Source organism: Chinchilla lanigera, unplaced genomic scaffold (genome assembly GCF_000276665.1).
Source record: "Chinchilla lanigera isolate Chin_1 unplaced genomic scaffold, ChiLan1.0 scaffold00054, whole genome shotgun sequence".
NCBI lineage: Eukaryota > Metazoa > Chordata > Mammalia > Rodentia > Chinchillidae > Chinchilla > Chinchilla lanigera.
This window is the reverse complement of record NW_004955455.1, coordinates 6392376-6412148: the sequence shown is the minus strand read 5'-3', so window position 1 is coordinate 6412148 and position 19773 is coordinate 6392376. Positions and strand designations below refer to the sequence as shown.

The 19773-nt window shown below is 37.8% G+C and overlaps 1 protein-coding gene across 2 annotated transcripts in view; it reads left to right on the top strand.

The window, feature by feature from the left end:
- The first annotated feature begins 7472 nt into the window (after positions 1-7472).
- LOC102019362 (low affinity sodium-glucose cotransporter-like) overlaps positions 7473-19773 on the top strand; it is a 79063-nt gene continuing 66762 nt past the window's right edge. Inside the window, exons 1-5 of one of the 2 annotated variants that reach the window (XM_005396351.1) lie at positions 7473-7625; positions 8323-8394; positions 10312-10416; positions 12587-12646; positions 15508-15612. In XM_005396351.1, the coding sequence (XP_005396408.1) occupies positions 7491-7625; positions 8323-8394; positions 10312-10416; positions 12587-12646; positions 15508-15612 (477 nt within the window). In that variant the 5' untranslated portion in view covers positions 7473-7490. The remainder of the gene's footprint in view (positions 7626-8322; positions 8395-10311; positions 10417-12586; positions 12647-15507; positions 15613-19773) is intronic. The other variant, XM_005396352.2, reaches the window with a different exon arrangement.

Below are 19773 nucleotides of genomic sequence, written 5' to 3'. Positions count from 1 at the left end.
TCTAATGCTTAATAGAACTCTCTGAACTACCTATTTTTCATCCCTGAAAATAGTGTAATATGAGTTATATTTATTTGTTCTGCAAAATAAGCCACAAATTTCTAAATGTATAATAAAAATCAGGAAAAACTTTAGTTTTGGTCAAAATATACAATAGTGCACTTGCGCTAGAGAATCAAAAAGTGTAGTGATTCATATGAGAATTAGTAAAGTTAATGATTCCATAATGTATACATGATAATATAACCCCACTGTACCAAAAGATATACACAATTATTGTTTCCCATTTTAAAAATAAATATAATATTCAAAAAGTATAATTATGTTTCAGAATTACAGAAAGTAATTAATAAACAGACATAGCTGCAACTTTCCCTACTTCAAAAAATATTTGTGCTCATATTAGCCCTTTATTTGTCTTTCAGTTGAAAAAGTAGGCAGGACCGGAATTATGATTTACTCGAATAATTCCTTCATCTTTTATAAACAATTATTTTGCTATTTGTTTTGCAGGGAGCATTCTAAGGACTAAGGACTGGGCTTGTGATAGGCCTTATTCATATTATTGCAGAGTTTGCCTGTGGAACAGGAAATTGTGTGCCTCCCAGCGACTGTCCCAGGATTATCTGTGGAGTTCATTATTCATTCTTTGCCATCATTCTCTTTTGTGTATCTGTACTGGTTATCATAGGAATTTCAGTTCTAACAAAACCAATTCCTGATATACATGTGAACGATGTGTAAGACTACATGCTCTCTCTAAAGTAAGGGTTATTTTCCTTTTAAGGCTGTAACAAATATACAAGTCTCAGGTCAATGGTACCATTGCACCACTGAAATCTAAAATCCAGTCACTCAACTAAATAACATTTTTGCCCTAGTTAATTAAGAAGTAAGAGATTAGAAAATAGATTGGAGACTCAAATAAATTTTACAGTGCATTTGAGAGATCTACCTTCCATTGCTAATCTACCCTCCCATTGCTAATAAACTAACAGGAACACAGCATTTAGTGCCAGGTGTGGGGAGCATAATCTCAGATCTGAGGTGGAGAAAAGTGCTCCCCATATCTCAGACATTAATCCTGAAACCAGATGTGCAGAATGAAGGCCTCTAAAGTGAGTAGAAGTATATCAAGAAAAAGTTGACTCTAATCCAAGCACCTCCTCACCTTAGAGAAATCAGTGACCCTTTTTTAACTCTCTTCTTCTCTCTATTCTATCATTGCTATTTTTATTATTTGCTAATTGTTTCTTAGATTATCTCATTTTTATTATACTTCGGTAGGATGTTCTTTCATTTTTCTCTTCTTTATTATTAACTTTACTTTTATTAGTTTTTAACTCTTTATTCAAAGATAGACTTTCCCATTTTTTCCTTAGGTTATTAATATTGAGTTTGTTGTCATTTTTAATTGACCATTGATCATTAATGTATTAATCATTACTGTATTATTGGTTTGTTTTTATGTTGTAGCTTTTAATGTCTTTTCTTTCCTTTCTTCTGAGTGGTGCTGAGGATCAAGGCCAGCATATTGAGCAAAGTGCGCAGCTATATTGCTGCTGAACAGCACATACAGACTAGTGGAGACAAATTGCACTTGCTCAACTTGCTATGACTTGGCCCATTCTAACACTGGCAGATACTTCAACATAAAAGACAAAGAAGATAAAATTCCCCCCACAAACAACACATACCCAGGTAGGCCTGAACTTTTACTTTCATAAGAACAGCAGGGAGCACTAACACAACTTTTTTAGACATCACACAAAATGTTTCTGTGTGCAAAGGCATACAACTAATGTATGCTGAGGATACCTCACTATCCATCACTGCAATACCTTGCAGAGAACACACCATTGACAAGATTGGAGGAACACAAAGATGACACTCATTTTGTCTATGCACACACCTTTCACCTATGGCAAAAAGATAAAAGTTAGCAGACGTTATTTCATTCCAAGTTTTTAAGCAACATACAGACTAAGTAGAATTCTTAATTACATTAAAGAAAACAGGGACTGGGGATTTAGCTCAGCGGCAAAAGCGCCTGCCTGGCAAGCGCAAGGTCGTGAGTTCGGTTCCTGGTACCAGAAAAAATAAAAAAATAAAAAAAAATAAAGAAAACAAAACTCTATAAAACTTAGTATAAAATAATGTATTATGCTATTGCTCTTTTTTTTACTATTCTCTTTAAAATAAAAAATAAATAAAATAATAGCATATTTAAGATAAAATAGGTACAGTTCTTAAAGACATAGGCATAGGCAATGGTTCTCTGGACAGAATCCCAATGGCACAAGAAATAATATGAAGAATCAACAAACAAGATCATATCAAGTTTAAAAATCTTCTGCACAATGAAGGAAACAACCAAGAGAGGGAAGAGATGATCTATAGAACGGGAAAATTTTGCCAGCTATCCTTCAGACAAAGGACTAACATGAAGAATTTATAAAGAACTCAAAAAATTTATTACCCTCCCAAATAAAAGACCCAATCAAAACACTGGGCAGCTGAAATGAATAGACACTTCACAGAAGAGGCTATTAAATATGGCTATTAAATACATGAAAAAATATGCAACATTTCTGGCCATAGATAAATGCAAATTAAAACTATCCCAGAAAGAGTGGCTATCATCAGGAACTCAAATAATAGCAAATGCTGGCAAGGATGTGGGGAAAAGGAACTCTGCTACACTGTTGGTGGGAATGATAACTGGTACAACCACTATGGAAATCAGTGTGAGAAATCCTCAAAAAATTAAAAGTAGAAATCTCATTTGACCTAGTTATTCCCTTTATAGGTATCATCCCACAAGAGTTAAAATGATCATATTACAGGGATACATATGCACCATATCTGCAGCAGCACAATTTGTAATAGCTAGATCCTGGTCACAGCTGATATGTCCACCAACAGGTGAATGGACTGTATATGAGACAGAGACTATATAGAATCTTACTAATGTAAAAATACTAGTGGTGGTGAGCTGGACAGTACTTCAACAGAACGTCTCATGGTGGCAGAATGGGTAATTCACAATTATCTTCTCCACCCATCCTCTCATCTGCACCTACTTGCCACAGGAGAAACATTTTATAATTTAAACTACATAAGCATTAGCTTGTATAATTTGATTGCATGATCAGCATTCCAAGGAACAGTTAACCTAGCATACAGGCAAGAAAAGAGACTATCTTTACAGACAATAGTGTTCAGTGCACTTAAGGTAATACTTATTTGTATGATCTTTCCTGGGCATAGTTCCAATGTCCCCTGGACTTGGCAAGACTTGGGAAGACAAAAGGGCATGCTATGAACATGGCAAAGAATACTCATGCATTATCATTAATAATACAAAGTTCAATTCAACTGGGGTTCTTTGAGCTTCCTGGATCTTGCTATGTACAACCCTTGCAAGATTTGAAAAGTTTCTGGCAGTTACTTCACTGAGCAGGCTTTCTACTACATTGCCTTTTCCTTCCTTTCCTGGAATACCCAGCATTTAAATGTTTTCTTTTTCCTTGATGGTGTCTCAGAGGTCTTACAGATTGTTTTTTGCGTTATTTAAGAAAAAACAGCCTTGTCTTTGAGGTCAGAAATTCCGCTGCTAAGCTTTTCATTTGTATTTTTATTTCCTTTGAATTCAGCTCTATAATTCTCAGCTAAATATCTATCTCAGCTAAATTTCTATTCAGAGTACAAATTCTTTTCCTTCTTTAGTTGAAATGTTTACATTCTTTGTTGTGAAAATTTTATACAATCATTTCTTAGATTCTTCAATTTGTTGATTTACTTTTCTTTTTGATTGTTTTGGTAGAGAAGTACTGTGTCCTTTTGGAGGCATCATTTTACCTTGCTTTTTAAGTACCTTATATTTGGACACTGATATTTGCTAATCTGGTGGATCAGATGCTTCTACTAATTTTATAGAAGCTTTCAGAGTAAAAGACTTTCTTCTAGGGATGCCTTCAGGATGTCAGCTTGAAAAGCTAAAGTGGCTTTAGGTGCAGCTAAATCTCATGTCACACGAAGCTTTAGCTTTAGCTTCTTCAGCTTTAGCAACTCTGATGATGCCTCTAGGTATCCCATTCCACAGGGGTTTGTGCTGTTTCTCTGTGAGTTGAGATATATCTCTCTTAGACAAAAAAGCTTTGCCACGGTTGTGAGCATGACAGCCTGACTGTTCCGGTGGGGTCTGAGAAATACCCACAGTCTATGCAGGGACAAGGCTGTCCCTGCAGGCCCAGTTTTGTCCTATACATTTTGCCTAGCAATGGAGGCAGAGAACCCGTCACTCACTGAAGACCATCTGGGGACTTTTTGTGACCTTTGTGGCACATACTGTTCAGGGTATGCTACCTAGATGCTTCCCGGTGGAAAAGTGAGTGGTGGTGGGGGCACTTAGCCATCTCTTGTGTTGATAATGGGCCAAAACATCTGCTTGGGTTGCCTGTCTCCTTCCCATGGTTAAATGTGGGTGGCTGGTGATGCCCACATATTTCCTGGGGTCGCAGTAGGCTGAGCCACACAAAGAACGCTGCCTGAATGCTCCCTAGTTCTGTTGATGTGTGGGTAGTGTCACCTGGCCGTTTCATGGGAATTTTGAAGATCAAGCCACTCAGAGAGTCCTGTCTGGCAGCTTACTGGGACAAAAGATAAGTAAGTGAGACCATCTTATTTCTTCTCTGAGCATCAGTGGATACAGTTAAATGAAGTGTTAAGCATGGGCTGCTTCCTAGTGCCACAAGAGTGAGCATGGTCACTGAAATTTATGGAGTAGTAGCAGGGAAAGGGGATGTGGCCTGATATTGATCAGAGAGTCCAGTCATCTGAAATTTGGTGGGTAGCCACTGGATTGCTTCAAAGAATCCCTAGCAGGAGAGATCTGGGGACCATGACGTTGAGGATCCCAGGTAGTGCAGGGCACAGTGTGAACTAGGATCTTTCTACAGTGCAATTCAGCAGTATGGATTCTTTGACAGCTCCCCAAATTATCTCAAGCCATGTGAGGGTTGTAAACTTCTCTACCAGAAAATCGTCAAGTAATTATGACACAGTGGATTCTTCTATGGGCCTCCTGCCTACCCTTTCCCCGCTGTGCAAAGTTCTTGGTTCAGGGTTAATCTTACCTGGAGAGATAAGACAGCAGATAATGGGTCCTTAGTTCCCTTCTTTATAAACCCATTATAAGTTTCTACTCCTCTATTCTTGGCAATGTCTCTCCCATAACTTCACTGTACTCAAGCATTCTGCCTCAAGTATGCCAGTGAAATAGGTATTTTTTCTTTGCTTTCGCGTGTGTGTGTGTGTTTGTGTGTGTGTGTGTGTGTGTGTGTGTGTGTAGAGAAGCAAAGCACAATGGGCACTTGTAGTCAACCACCTTGCTGCTATAAAGACCATCAAGACATTGGATTTAACAATTGCTTTATTAAACTGGCATTGCTTCATTTGACATATGATGGCAAAAACATAGGGAAAAAATTTAAAATAGGTAAATCTATCTACAAACAAAAGCAAGCGATCTAATTCCATAATAGCCAAAGGATTTGAATAAATTCTTCTCCAAAAGTGTGTACAAATGCCTAAAAGCACAGCAAATGATGATCAACATCATTACACATTGTTAGAAATTTAAATCAAAACAACAATATTACTTCATACTTGCCAGGATGGGTATAATTTTTAAACAAAAAAAATTAGTATTTGCAAAGGTGTAGAAAAGTTAAATACTTGTGTATTACTGGTGGTGAAGAAAAGTAGTGTAGCTGCTATGAGAACATTTTGGTACATCCCATACAAAGTGTACAACAGAAGTGTCAAATGATCCAGATGTGTACCCACAAGAACTGAAAGCAGACATTCAAGTAGATGCCCAGACATCAAAGTTTATAACAGTATTATTTCCTACAAAAAAATGGTGTAAACAACTAGCTATGGTTTCAATAAAGATGGTGAATTCAGCATATACCTATGTGATAAGAGACTCATTCCAAGATGGTCTTATTGGGTGATGGGACCTTTAAGAAATGGTACCTGGTAGAAAGTACTTAAACCACTGGGGAAATGAGGTAGATCATGCACAGTCTCTTAATATTTTGTAAGACAGAGTTGTTATGAAAGGGGAAAAATCTGATTCCTTGTGCCCTCCTTGCTTTCTTTCTTTGACGTGATTCTCCCTCTACGTGACTCCACCATATAGTATCTCCCGGGGGCCAGAAACTGGACTGTGCTGTTTGGAGTTACAACTGCCAAAAATTGTAAAAGTAAATCTCATCCTTATGGAGTTGGTTCATATTAGATATTTTGCTGTGCCAACAAAAATAGAACTAATAAACCAAATATCCATTCACAGATGAATAAACTATGATAAATATGTGCAATTTTATATTCATTAACCTTAACCATTATGTAATGCAAACATGTACTAATAAAAATAAAAATTAAATTTTTTTTAAAAAGAGAAATCTGACACATCCCACAAAGTGGATGAACCTTGAAAGCATCATGTTAAGCAATATAGGTCAGACAAAAAAAAAGGATAAATATTGCATGATTACACCTCTATGCGATACTTAGAGCAGATAACTAATGTAGAGAGTGGAACAGAGATTACAAAGGGTGGAGAAAGGCAGAGATAAGGAAACTATTTACTGTAACGTGTTCTATGTGTGTTATTTTCCACTCTTTTCCTATCTCAACGTGAGGCTTTATGAATGGTTATATCATAAATGTTCTATATGGGACAATTACAGTGTTTCTTCTGATTTACTAAAAGTATAAAAATAATCTTTAAAATTTTTCAGAAAATAAGAGGTGCAGATAATTGGCCAATGTTGCAAATATACTTAATGCCACTGAATTGCACATTTAAAATGGTCAAATGTTCAGTTTTATGTTATGTATATTTCACGTTGCGTTGCTTGTAAAGCTGTTTCCCTTTATTGCATAACTATCTGTGGTCTTGGAGTATCTCAAGGAGTCTCCTAGAGGACCTGTCCCAGAGTTATGCAGGGTTTTGGAAACTTTTACGTGCATAATTAACTTCATTTTCAAGAAAAAAATTTTGGTCAAGAATGTTACATGTACAGTGAGAAACTATCACCCTCTGCTCCTCCTAATCTTTTTCTGTACCTCACCTCTGTACCCCCTCCCCCTCTTTGTTTTCCTATGACTCTCTCTACCTCCCACTGGAACAACTCTAATTCCTCTTAAATATTTTGTCTTTCCGCTCAATGAACACACTACTGCCCACTTGTAAGTGTGTCCCCTTTTCTGGTCTGTCACTCTCATTCTCACGGTACACTTACTCCAACACTAACCACTGCAAGGTCAGGGTGTCACAGCCTGGATCCAAAGGGAAAAGTTTTAAGGTCCCCATGGGCAGGAGATAGCTTGCCCCACCTGCCTGAAGTTGATCATTAACTCAGCACTTACATAAAGAAGGAGCCATCCTTGGCTTGGGGACTGTACCACCTGCAGCCATGGCCAGCACAGTAAGCCCCAGTACAACAGCCGGAAGCCCAGAGCTGCCTGCACTGTCACAGCGCATCCAAAATGCTGCTGACATCTCTGTCATTGTCATCTATTTTTTGGCGGTGATGGCTGTTGGACTCTGGGTATGTGGGAGCCCAAAGGACTTTCGGGGTGGGCACCAGATTAGGGAAAGGTGCCTTCGGGTGGGAGAAGAGTGGCCTGACAAAATGAGATCTTAACAGTTTGCAAATGTGTTATTGTTTCTCTGTATGAATCATTCTCTTAAGTGTGTCATAAGTAATGTTTGTAATGAGTGAACTTATTCCTCTAACAACCCCATAATTTGAACACAGACTGGACTGGGAACTACAAACCTGTATTATTAGGCATTTCCACCACCTGCTACAATGCCCCAAAATACTTTCATTATCTCATTTTGTTTATTTTCCTTTATTGTTTATTGATTTTCTAACTGAGGAGTTGGACACAACTCATTTGTGTTCCACTCGTTTTTCTCTTTTAATAATGAATTCAAGGCTGCAAGTTTTCATCCAAGTACCAGACTAGTGATGGTACACACTGTTTTCATAAATGAAAATAAACAGGAGTTTTGTACAATATGATTTCTTGAGGTCCTTTCTGCTCTAAGTTTTTAAACAACTATGTTTTTGAAGTCCATTGAAAATTGACACTGCTTTACAGTTTTTAGAAAATACTACTTTCTATAGGAGTGCTGCAAAGTCACCACGGTCAGCACGCCAGCCAGAGAGTCATTAGCATCTCCAGTGTCCTGAATGCAACTGCTGTTTTGTGACCTCCTATGTCTTCCTTTCTCCTCAGGCAGTGCTGAGGACCAACCGGAGCACTGTTGGAGGCTTCTTCCTGGCTGGCCGAGATATGGTCTGGTGGACAGTAAGTCAGCAACAGTTTGCTGGAACTAAAGAATGTGTGTTTGTGTGTGTGTGTGTGTGTGTGCGAAGAAAATAGAGGGGATTTTGATGATTTCCATGTATTCATTGTCCCCTTGTGGATGGTTCTTTTCCTAAATTGCTGTGTCTATGCTCTGATCTATGATTCAAAAAACATTATACTATCATCATTTGAAAGCAGGTTTTTTCTGGTATTTGAGTACATCCAGTAGAGCTCTATTTATGTTCTTTTCCCCCAACTTCACTGAGAATCTTCTATCTTGTTTTCCTAGCTCCACACGTTCTGAGCTAATGCTGTTCCTTGTGTCTGGATTGGCCTCTCCTCTTTGCCTTCCTCCTTCAAGATCAGCCCTGCTCTGAATGTCTACCTATTCTTCGTGTTCTGTGCACTTACTGATAAGAACTATGTTCCCTGTGAAGGTGTTAATGATGATGTTTCTTTCACCCTTGACCAGTAGGTGTTCTCTTTGCTGGGTTTTGGTATCTTGCCCCCTCAGCCAGATTTCCATTGCAACAGAGGCTACATCTTCCTCTGTCAACCTAGAGATGTCAAAACCAAGATGTCTATACAGTTGGTCCTCAGCAAATGATTTCTTCACAGGTCTGCTTTCTCATCTAAATTAATGGGAATAGAGATTGGGAAATGACCTGGCCAAGGTGATTAGAGAAGATCAACTCTAAATTCAAGATGTTTATTTACTGAGCCATTCCATCAGATATTGCCTTTGCAGTACTATTTTATGAATCATGAAAATCTCAACTGATCCCAAAGCCACAAACCAGCTCAATCCCTCCCAACTAGCTGAATAGAAAAGGCAAGTTTTAGCCAGGCATGGTGGTGCATGCCTGTAATCCCAGCACTTGGGAGGCTGAGGGAGGAGGATCATTGCGAGTTCGAGACCAGCCTGGGCTACAAAGTGAGCTCACAGCTGGTCTGAACTGCACAGCGAGACTCTGTCTCAAAAAGACCAAAAAAGAAAAAAGAAAAGGCAACTTTTGAGGACTAAAACTGTGGGTCCAGAAAAAACAGTGTAGGGTTCTAGACCCCAAACCTGCCAGACGGGCACCCATCTCTGCCCATTCTAAAGATATGTCTTAACCTTTGAGTCTTAAGAATAGTAGACAATATGACGGAAGTGGGAACGAGGAAAAATAGTGTCCTATGGCTATGAGGATGCAGAAGAATTCCCTTAACCTGAAACACAGGGTCCTCATGGTTTGTTTAAAAGGCAAAATGTAATGGTAAGTCTGGAAGTTCTTGGCAAAACACAGATCAATTCAAGAATACATTGGCATATACATCAGAGTTGCAGGGATCAATAAGATTTTTTCTTGTTTGTTTGTTTGTTTGTTTGTCTGTTTGAAAGAGGGTTTCACTATGCAGTTCAGGCTGGTCTTGAGCTAACATTGTAGCCCAAGCTGGCCTCCAACTCAGCAATCCACCTGCCTCAGCTTCCCAAGTGCTGGGACTACAGGCGTGCACCACCATTCCCAGGGAATAAGATTTTTTCTAAAAGGCAAGAGTGTAAGTATTCTAGGGTTTATAGACTGTATAATCTTTTTCAACTACACAAACCAGCCACTGCAGCACAAACTTAAATAAAGTCAATGGGCATGAATGTGTTCCAATAAAAATTATGTACGGATGGAGGAATTTACACTTCATTTAATTTCAGGTTTTCACTTTTGAATATATTACCATTATTTTTAAACCACTATAGACATTCAAAAAATTTTAAAGCCTCCTTCTTTTATGGTAATATATTGGATTTTGCCCATACGACATGGTTTACTAAGTATTACTCTAAGGATTAGTAATTGAAACACCTCAACATTTGTTTTCAAAAAGTCTGATTTGCATATTTGAACTCTAACCTTAGTGTGCTCTCTTGCATTCTAGATGGGTGCATCCCTCTTTGCCAGTAATATCGGCAGTGGCCAATTTGTGGGCCTGGCTGGAACAGGAGCAGCCTCAGGGATTGCTATTGGAGCAGTTGAATGGAATGTAAGTGATACCAAAGAACTTTTCTTTAAATCAAACACATACCAATATATCCTAATCAAACTCATATCCTAGGTTTTCTTGTACCTTGTATAGACTGTACTTGTCTTTGGTTTGGTTTTTAGTTTTCATTCTCCTAGGCCTGCAGAACCTCTGTAGCTCCATTCTGTCAGAGCCATTCCAGATATACTGTTAACCATCTCTGGGCTTTTCCACAAACGGCTATAGCCACCAGTATTGTCATTTCTTTATGACTAAATCTCCAATTTTTTTGACCTCTTTGACTGTTTGAGCTTTCAGTTTTATCATTCCTTCAGGAATATTATGTGTCCAGACATAAACTAGACACAAGGAATATTAAATTGTGAAAGCAAGGATCCCTTCTTTTGAGAAGCTTACAAGAAAAATACATGCAGTCACTACAGTGTGGAAAAGTACCAAGAGAGAATCATCCACAGTGTATTGACAGATCAAGTAGGAGAAAATCTATCATTGATAAAGGCTAGGGTATGGTACATGTCAGCTTCCTATGCTGATGCCAGAAGGATAAGTAGAAACCTCAAGAAGAATCTGACCAAGACTTTACCCAAGGCTGAGTGATTTGTGAGACAGTAGATAGAACCTACCAGAATTTGTGATTGAATTCCTAATTAATTGTTCTATTATAATTTCACATAAACTGTGTCCCCTTAATCAGACCTGAAATTCTTTAAGAATGAGGGCCATATGCTTTCTTCCATTCATTCCATGCTATCACCCCTCACATAGCTGGGCATGTGAAGAGAATATCATAAATAGTTGTTGAGCAGTCTGAGTTGTTTCTGTTTATTTTTGTCTTTCTCTTTGTAGTGTTTTCATGTACACGAGTTTGCACATTGGTCAAAAGAAAATGCTTGTGTGGGAGAAAGTTGTACTGTAGTAAACACTTAGATTGTTTTTCCCAGGATTTATCTAGGAAGTGACTTTGAGTTATCACAAACATCTTTGGCCCTTTATCTTAGTTATTTTATCTTCACTGGGACACAATAATCAACATCCACAAATTAAAGGAACAGTTTATTTTGCCTCACAGTTTGTAGAGGCTTCACTCCATAGTTAGCCGGCTGCAATTCAGGGTCGCATGGTAAAAGGGCGTGGCAGATGAGGCTTGCTTATGGCATAGCAGAGAAGCAGAGAGAGATCAAGGAGGAAGGAGGGAGATAGACCCTTCCAGGCCATAATTCCAGTGACCACCTCCTCCAATCAGGCTTCACCTCCCAGCATCACATTTAGCTATAAATTCATCAGTGTGCTAATCCACTCATGATTATCATGCCCGCATGATTCAGTCACCTCCCAAATTCCTACCTATGAGCTCATGAGGCTTAGGGAGACATCTAGATATAAACTGCAATGCCCTCCCTCTTGAAGATTTTGCCTTTAATTTTATTGTACTAATATCAATGTCCCCAGTATTCACCCAGCCTCCAGACATCCCTTATGGCCAGAGTTCCATTTTGTATCATAGACTCCATCTCTACAGTCAGAATCAGGATGACTTATGGTCAAGCTGAGTGTGGTCATCAAGTTGGAGATAACTACTTCTCTATTTTTAGTCCATGAGCTTCCTTAGTTTCTATGTTGCTCAGTCTTTGTTCCATAAGAAGGATAGCCATACTTGCAATATCTGCCTCAACTGACTTCTTGAGCAGTATAAGTTATACATGTGAAAACTATAAATATTGCATATTAATAAAACTTACTTTTCATCATTGTTAGATACGAAGAGATTTCATAGACAACAGGAATACTCTTCTATCTTCAAATTTCCTTCCAGTGGTTTTATCTAATCAAGAATAAGACTTTCATTCCTTGAAATTCAAAAAAATACATTCAAGCCAAGACTGTATGATCTTCCAGTGACCTGACTGGACCTGAGTGGACCTCTTACGCCATGACCATATTTCACCACACATCTTTTAGCACATCTGAGCCTCAGAAAATAGTGCCCTCTGTGTCATAGGAACAGAAGAAGGAGCCCACAGTTGTCCAAGTATCACAATACTTTGAATTGGACAGGATCTAAGAAAACTTTTTATAAAACTCAGTGGCTTGAAAATGATAAATTCCTTGCTTTAAAAGGAATTCAAATTAAACTGCCCTAAATTTAAACTCTTTTCCTGGTTTCCTACAGGCTTTGCTGCTGGTGGTGGTTCTAGGATGGTTTTTTGTCCCCATCTACGTCAAGGCAGGGGTGAGTATCCACAGGTGTTCAAGGGAATCTTTCAAGTGTATCTTCAGTTACTCTTTTATTTACTAACTCTTCTTTCAATAACGAAAATGGATTCTCAGTTTTTCCTGGTTTATTGCTAAGAATATACAAATGAGAAACATCAAATTCTTGCCTAACAGAGCTCCCACTGTGGGATGAGACTGCAGCCAGATGAGAAATCTGTAGTGGTCCTCATAATGAGCACTGTGGTGGGGAGTCTGCCTGGTGAGGGAACCTGTATCTGGACCACCAAAGTGCTTATAGGAAAGTTTTTCCCAAGTGGCCTTACTTCACCCTTAGAGGATTAGGGTGGCCCAAGTACGCAGAAAAGTCTCTAGGAGTGTTAGAGAAACCATACACAAGCTGAAAATTATGGATAAACTTGGAGTATTTGTATATCAGATAAACTCACAGTTAAAGTAAATAGCTTTATGGGGGAGAAATTATGGGAGATGAAAGCGGATCTGTAGGTATAGTTGGGGTTCACTTGTGAGTGGCTTATGCATCCTAAGTTTAAGGTAGGCCCTGTATCATCCCACAGGCAATATATGCTTTCCAGCACTCAAAATTGATCAATAGGTTCACGTTTTAAGAAGTTCCATTCATTTGAGGGGAGAATTGACTTGAGCAAGTGATACATGGAAGGCAAGAATGAAGGATTTAACAAAATAATTCATGGCTCTGTAGGAAGGAGAAAGAAAAGAATGGAAGCTGCTCTGGGACAGAGATGACAGACTTGATAGCAGGTTAAAGGTTAAGGCAGTGGGGAAGGAAGCACTACAAGCACCTCTAATCCTTGAAGCTGAAATTACTGAATGTGTCAGCTGTTCATTGGTGGAACAAAAAGAGTCCAAAGGGAAGCCAGATAGTGAATAAAAAGAAAACACTCATTTTACAAATTGGTGATTGTTTTGGTTCCTTTATGACTGGTAATTAATTTCCTGTTGCTGTACAAAATGTGTGAGGCTAGGTTCCTTTTACAAAGAAAGCAATATTTTTTGCTCCTTGTTTGGGAGATAAAGCAGCATAGTACCTGAATCTCCTGAATTATCCATAGGACCACTGCTGTATTACAACGTGGTTAAGAATCAGAAAAGGAAATAATTGCATGTAGAGATTGCTGAGCATGTGGGATGTCCTTACTTTAGAGCAACTTACTCTTCAAAGAACTAACTCTGTCCTTTAAGAACTACATTAATCCTTTTATGAGGATGGCGTTCACATGACACAGCTACTTTCCAAAAGCTCCCACTTCTAAAAGAATTCTCAAACTCAGAACCACTACACTGGAAACCAAATTTCCAGCACGTGACACTTTGGTGCACAAAGATGTTCAAAGCACAGCATCTCTCCCAGGCTCCCAAAGTGCATACTTGTCTTACATTATAAACTACATTCGTTCCATGGCAATACTTCCAAAGTGCTAATTCATTCCAGCATTAGCTAAAAAGTCAAGTCAAAATCACATCTCATTCTCAAAGAATACTCCTAACAGCTCTGAGCCTACAAAACAAAAAACAAGTTACCTACTTCCAAATTACAATGACAGCATAGAAATATAATAAATATCCTTATTCCAAAAAGGATAAATAAGTAAACAAAAAGAAAAGGATCACAAGCCCCCAACAATACTAAAACACATCAGATTAGATACTAAATTTTAAAAGTCCAAGTCAGGTTTGGGAAGCTCCTTCCAATAGCTTTGCCTGGCTTAGTCCGTCAGGTAGCTCTTGGTTTTGGATTCAGTACCTACAGCTTTTCACTTTGATATTTCATACTGCCTATTGCTTTATATTTCTAAGATCTTGGATGGAGAACCACTCCCACAGCTCCACATGGCACGGCCCCAGTGCCAATTCTTCGACATCTTTACCTCAGTAGCAATTCTCCACCTGGCACCTCAGACTTTCCTCTGAAATCTAGGTGGAAATGACCATGATTCCATACCTTTTTCATTCTGCAAGACTTCAGAATTAGCACCACATGGATGCCACCAAACTCTGCCACACACTCTTGGGAGTGGGGAATGAGCTGTGCTTGATCTTTCCTGAACTACACCAATGCTGGTAGATCCTTGCACTGGGCTGTGTACATCAAAGTCCTGACATGAACCTGGCCAGCAAACCCATGGAATGAACCCCATATCCATCCCCTGAGAACGCTCTGTCCTCCCAGTCTTCTAGGCCTATGATGGGAGGGACAGCTTTGAAGATTTCTAAGATACTATCAATACCTTTTTCCTATTGTCCTGATGCCCAGCACCATTTTATCCATAATAATCTCAACAAATGGTTGTTGGAGCACCACCTTACATACTTTTTCTTTGTTCTTTCAAAGACCAAGTTGCAATTCTTCCTAATTGTTCTGCTCTGCTTCTCTTTTAGTTATAATGCTTCATTTGCCTCATGCCATTGATGTAATACTGTATGTGATCATTTATTCAATCTCATACTTCAGTAATGAAAACCATAGATAGGGGTTTCATGTAATTCTCTTCCTTCCAAAAACATAATCATATGAATATGCATTAAAATTTAAATTTATGATTTGCTCAGTTATCAATTTATTCCTTAATCATAGTGGTGACTAATTATTTGCAGATAATATTGCTTAGAATGACTCCAATGTAATAGATAAAATAGAAAAATTATTTCTCAAGTGTCTACCAGGTGTTTTATTATAGGTCTTTAACATCAACTTTCACATTTAACCTCCACTTTATACTTGATAAAATTGATACAAAAATATTGTCATTTTTCAAAGGTCTAGTAAATGTTGGAGCTGATAGGAGATCCCAGTATGGTCTTCCAAAGGTGAATTACTGTTGACATCTATCTCTGCAGGTGGTGACCATGCCAGAGTATCTCAGGAAGCGATTTGGTGGGAAACGACTGCAGATCACCCTCTCCATCCTTTCCCTCTTCCTTATTGTGACCATTGGAATTGCAGTGAGTTTAGTACCTCCTTGCATCTTACTTACAAAGAATTTCCTTATGGAACCAGAGTTCTAAGATCAGAGAACAGAGTATATAGGCTTTTAATGGCCTTTACAAGGGGAAAGCATCTGGAAGTCTTAACTTTCCTAGTGTCTCTCTAGAAAGCATTAATGAGAAAAGGTAGATGTGGCATCAGAGACCTGGTGCACAGACTCACAGGACTTCAAGTCCTAATAGCCTTTTGGGTGTCAATCCACCCATGAAAAAATAGGTGTGTTCAAAGAACAAAGTATCTCATTCAGAGAGATAACAGCTATTATCTATCTGCAGCAGCTCTTTGGCAATAAAGAAAATAATTTTCTTGGCTCCTACTTTTTTCCACTGCACATAATGAACTAAAATTTACAAATGAGCTTAAAAGAAAAAAAAACAAAGAAACTGTCAATGAGTCTTAAGACAGTTTCATTTAGATGCAGAACAGATTTTCAAATCAAAAAACACAAGTTCAATTTAGAATTGAATGAACACTCCATTGAGAAGAGGCACAACTGGAATTTCTATAACAAAATGAGTAACAGTGAACGCATAGCTCAGCATACTTGAGAAAGCACCGTTCACCATTTCTGGAGGTGAGCAAGGACTGAGTAAGGCTGCTAGTAGGAAACAGATGAGAATCAGAGTGCTCACATGTTCTGCAAGTTCACTGAACTATCCGTGCCAGTGAAGGACCGGCCATTCTGGAAACTTTCCAGGTTGGTTGGATGTTTCTACTGTACTGAAAATTATTTAATTTTCAATTCTTGACACAGAGTTTATAATTCTGCACCAGCTTATACCTGTCAGCAAAGGACAAAGCGTCACAAAGGGATTTTTGCTTCTCTTTGATCATTCCTCAGCCACTTTGAATTTTACTTTGTTCTGGCAAATAATTAGCTCTTCATTCTTCCCCTAAGCCAGCCTGAACCAATACTTTCATTGTCAGTTTAATTATCACACATACGAAGCAGAAGGAGAGTACTTTGTGTTATTGCACTCACTTTCCTTAAATTTACCATATTTTATCTAACATCCCCTCTAAGAAAAGATACCACAATCAAGTATTAAAATAATTTAAGGGCATTTTTTTTTCTTTTTTCTGTCCTAGAGATTGAACCTAGGACCTTCACACTAAGCTACATACATCTCCTGTGCTTTATTTATTTTTTTATTTTTTATTTTTTAGCTAAATTACTCTTGCTGAGCTTGAACTGGGGATCCTCTTTCTTCACCTCCCATGGTGCTGAGGTTACAAGTGTGTGTACAATGACTGACTTCAAAGTTTTTTGTCAAGTTACATTTCTTGGAGATGGTCAGGAAAAGAAAGAAAGGAATTTGAAGATTGAGCTGGACAAATGGAAAAGAAGGAAAAATTCAATTCTTCTTCACCTAGTAGTGTCTAAAGATATCACTTGGCCAAGTTTACAGGCCAGTGTCTCAGTGTTCATGAGAGGAAAAAACTGACCTTCAACTTTGTTCTCTTGTTGAGCTGAATCACTATTGCAACTAAACCAGTTGTTACGTTTAAGTGGCATGAAGTTTTCTAACCTAATGTGTTTCCTGGAATTTACTGCATAGTACAAAATTCTGTTATGGGAACAAAGATTCCTAGGCAGCAAGGGTTCATCATTTAGCTAATATTATAAGAATTCTACCCTTAAAATAATTAAGCTTTGAAGGGCCATACATACAATATACTAGCCAATATACTACTAAAACACAAACTGAAGGAGAGTGCACAGACAATAATGGAAGACGTGCTATAGGCATTCAGAAAGGGGATGCTTCTTCTCGGTGGAACTGGTAGTTGTCTTTGTAGAGCTTTCACTGAAACAGCTTCTGAGAACAAGAAAATGGAAGAGGCAAAGGAGAAAAAAAGGAGCACCCAGGTGTCAGGCCCTTCTTGCTTGTGTGTTGTAGATCTCTCTTGCTCATCCTAATCTCCCTGTTCTCCTTTGGCTCTGACATCGAAGGTCTTTATGGTTCTAAAGAGCATGCATGAACAGGTACTGAGGCAGAAGGACAGCAGCCAAGAGGCTCCTGAGTGGCATACCGCCCAGAATGGAGGGTTCCTGATGATGTAAAAGGAATGGAATGCTGGTTAGGGGTGCAAGGAAGCCAAGAGCTTGTGTATGTGACTATGCAAGATTTGTGGTCAGCCAAGAGGGTACCACAGCAGGAGTCCATTCTTGTCTGCAAGGTTATATTTTAAGTGATACGGATAATGGTTAATGCAGGACATAATGATTTTTATAGTTTATAACATGATAGACTCTGTACTATTCCAGAGTCAGAGCAGTGAAGTTTGCAGAGCTGTTTATTTATTAGGTTGAAAATCTTTTTCACTGATTTTCAACCCCCATCACAAAAATATAGAGAATCAGTTGTAGGTATAAATGTCCCTTAATGCCTACATATGTTTGTGTTTACTAAAAACATTGATATTCTTTCAGAAAACCACACAGCAAATTTTAAAATATGGAAATTGACTTGAATATAAATTATTATCTAATCTACAGTCCTATTCATATTGGAAAGTTGTTCCAATATGCTCCTTTATAGCAACAGAAAATTTTTTGTCATTGCAATTAATCTTTATTACGGGAAATATTTTCTAATCATTGTGAATGAACTCATGACCTTGAATTCTACACTTAAAACAGGTTAAGTGGAAAATGTTATTTCCTATATTTTACCACAATAATACTTTGATATACAAACTACATGCATATAATTTTGAATCCATTTGATAGGTAAGCTATGTGTATATAATGTTAAAACCATTAGTTTAGTGTCTTCATGATACTACACAATATAAACAAAAGTCAGAGATTTGATAACATGACAGTTTGAGGCTTTCTTTTCTAATTATTTTAGTTGATATATAATAATGGTACACATTTATAGGGTACAGTGTGATCTTTTACTACATATATCCAATATGTAATGAAAAAGCCAGTGTAATTAGTACAATCATCATTTCAAACATTTATCATTTCTTTCTGCTAGAAAATTTAAATCATTTCTTTTAGCTATTTTGAACTGCCAAATATTATGTGGTCACACTACTGTGCTATAGAACACTAGAACTTATTCCTCATACTCACTGTATTGTTTAATCCTCTCGCTAATTATTCTGTCTCCATCCCATCTCTCTCACTTTTCAAGCTCTTCGTAATCACTCTTTTATATTCTACTTCCAGGAGATCAACTTTTTTACTTTCAGTTTGTTTTGTTTCAACACATGAGTAAGAACATGTATTTGTCTTTTGGTGCCTCATTTGCTGTGTTTAATATCCTCCATGATCTCTTATGTTAGTGCAAATGAGAGGATTTGAGATTTTATGACTGAAAATGATATGCTGTTCACTTTCACATTTTCTTCATCCATTCACCCATTCATGGCCACTTAGGTTAGCTCCATCTTTAGTATGGGGAACAGTACTACAACAAATATGGGAGTGTGGATATCTCCTCACTATACTGATTTCCATTTATTTGGATATATAAAAAGTAGAATTTATGGAACACAAGATATTTACACACTTCATAATTCAAAAACTCTCCATACTATCTTTCATAATGCTCTGGCTAAAGTTTCTTTTTTATTTTAAAAAATAAAAGAAAGAAAACATATTAAGAAACAGGCATCCATTTACAAAATAGCATAAGAACGACACAAACAAAACAGAATTACTGACAAAGTCGTGGGAAATTAACCATAGCTGTTGTAGTACTTATTGATATCTTCAAAGTGGTTTCTCAGAAAAGTAAATAAAGACATGCAATATTGAACAAACAAGTAATCATTAACTATTCCTTTCTATAGAGCAATAGAAGACAGTAGTACAAATATGTTAGTTATCCTGTATATACATACTTATATAATTTCCCCTTCTTTCCCTTCTCTTTTCCCACACCCCAGTTGCCCTTTACTTATGAGCACTTTCCTTTCATTTCACAATGTCTATTATACCTCCTACTTTTATTTCAGGTCTTACACTAGTGAGACAATATGATGCTTATACTTGCAGGTCTGATTTATTTCACTTATGAATATGGTCTCTAGTTGTGACCGTTTACCTATAAAAGCCTCGAGTTTATCTTTCTTTATAGCTGACTAATGTTCCATTATAT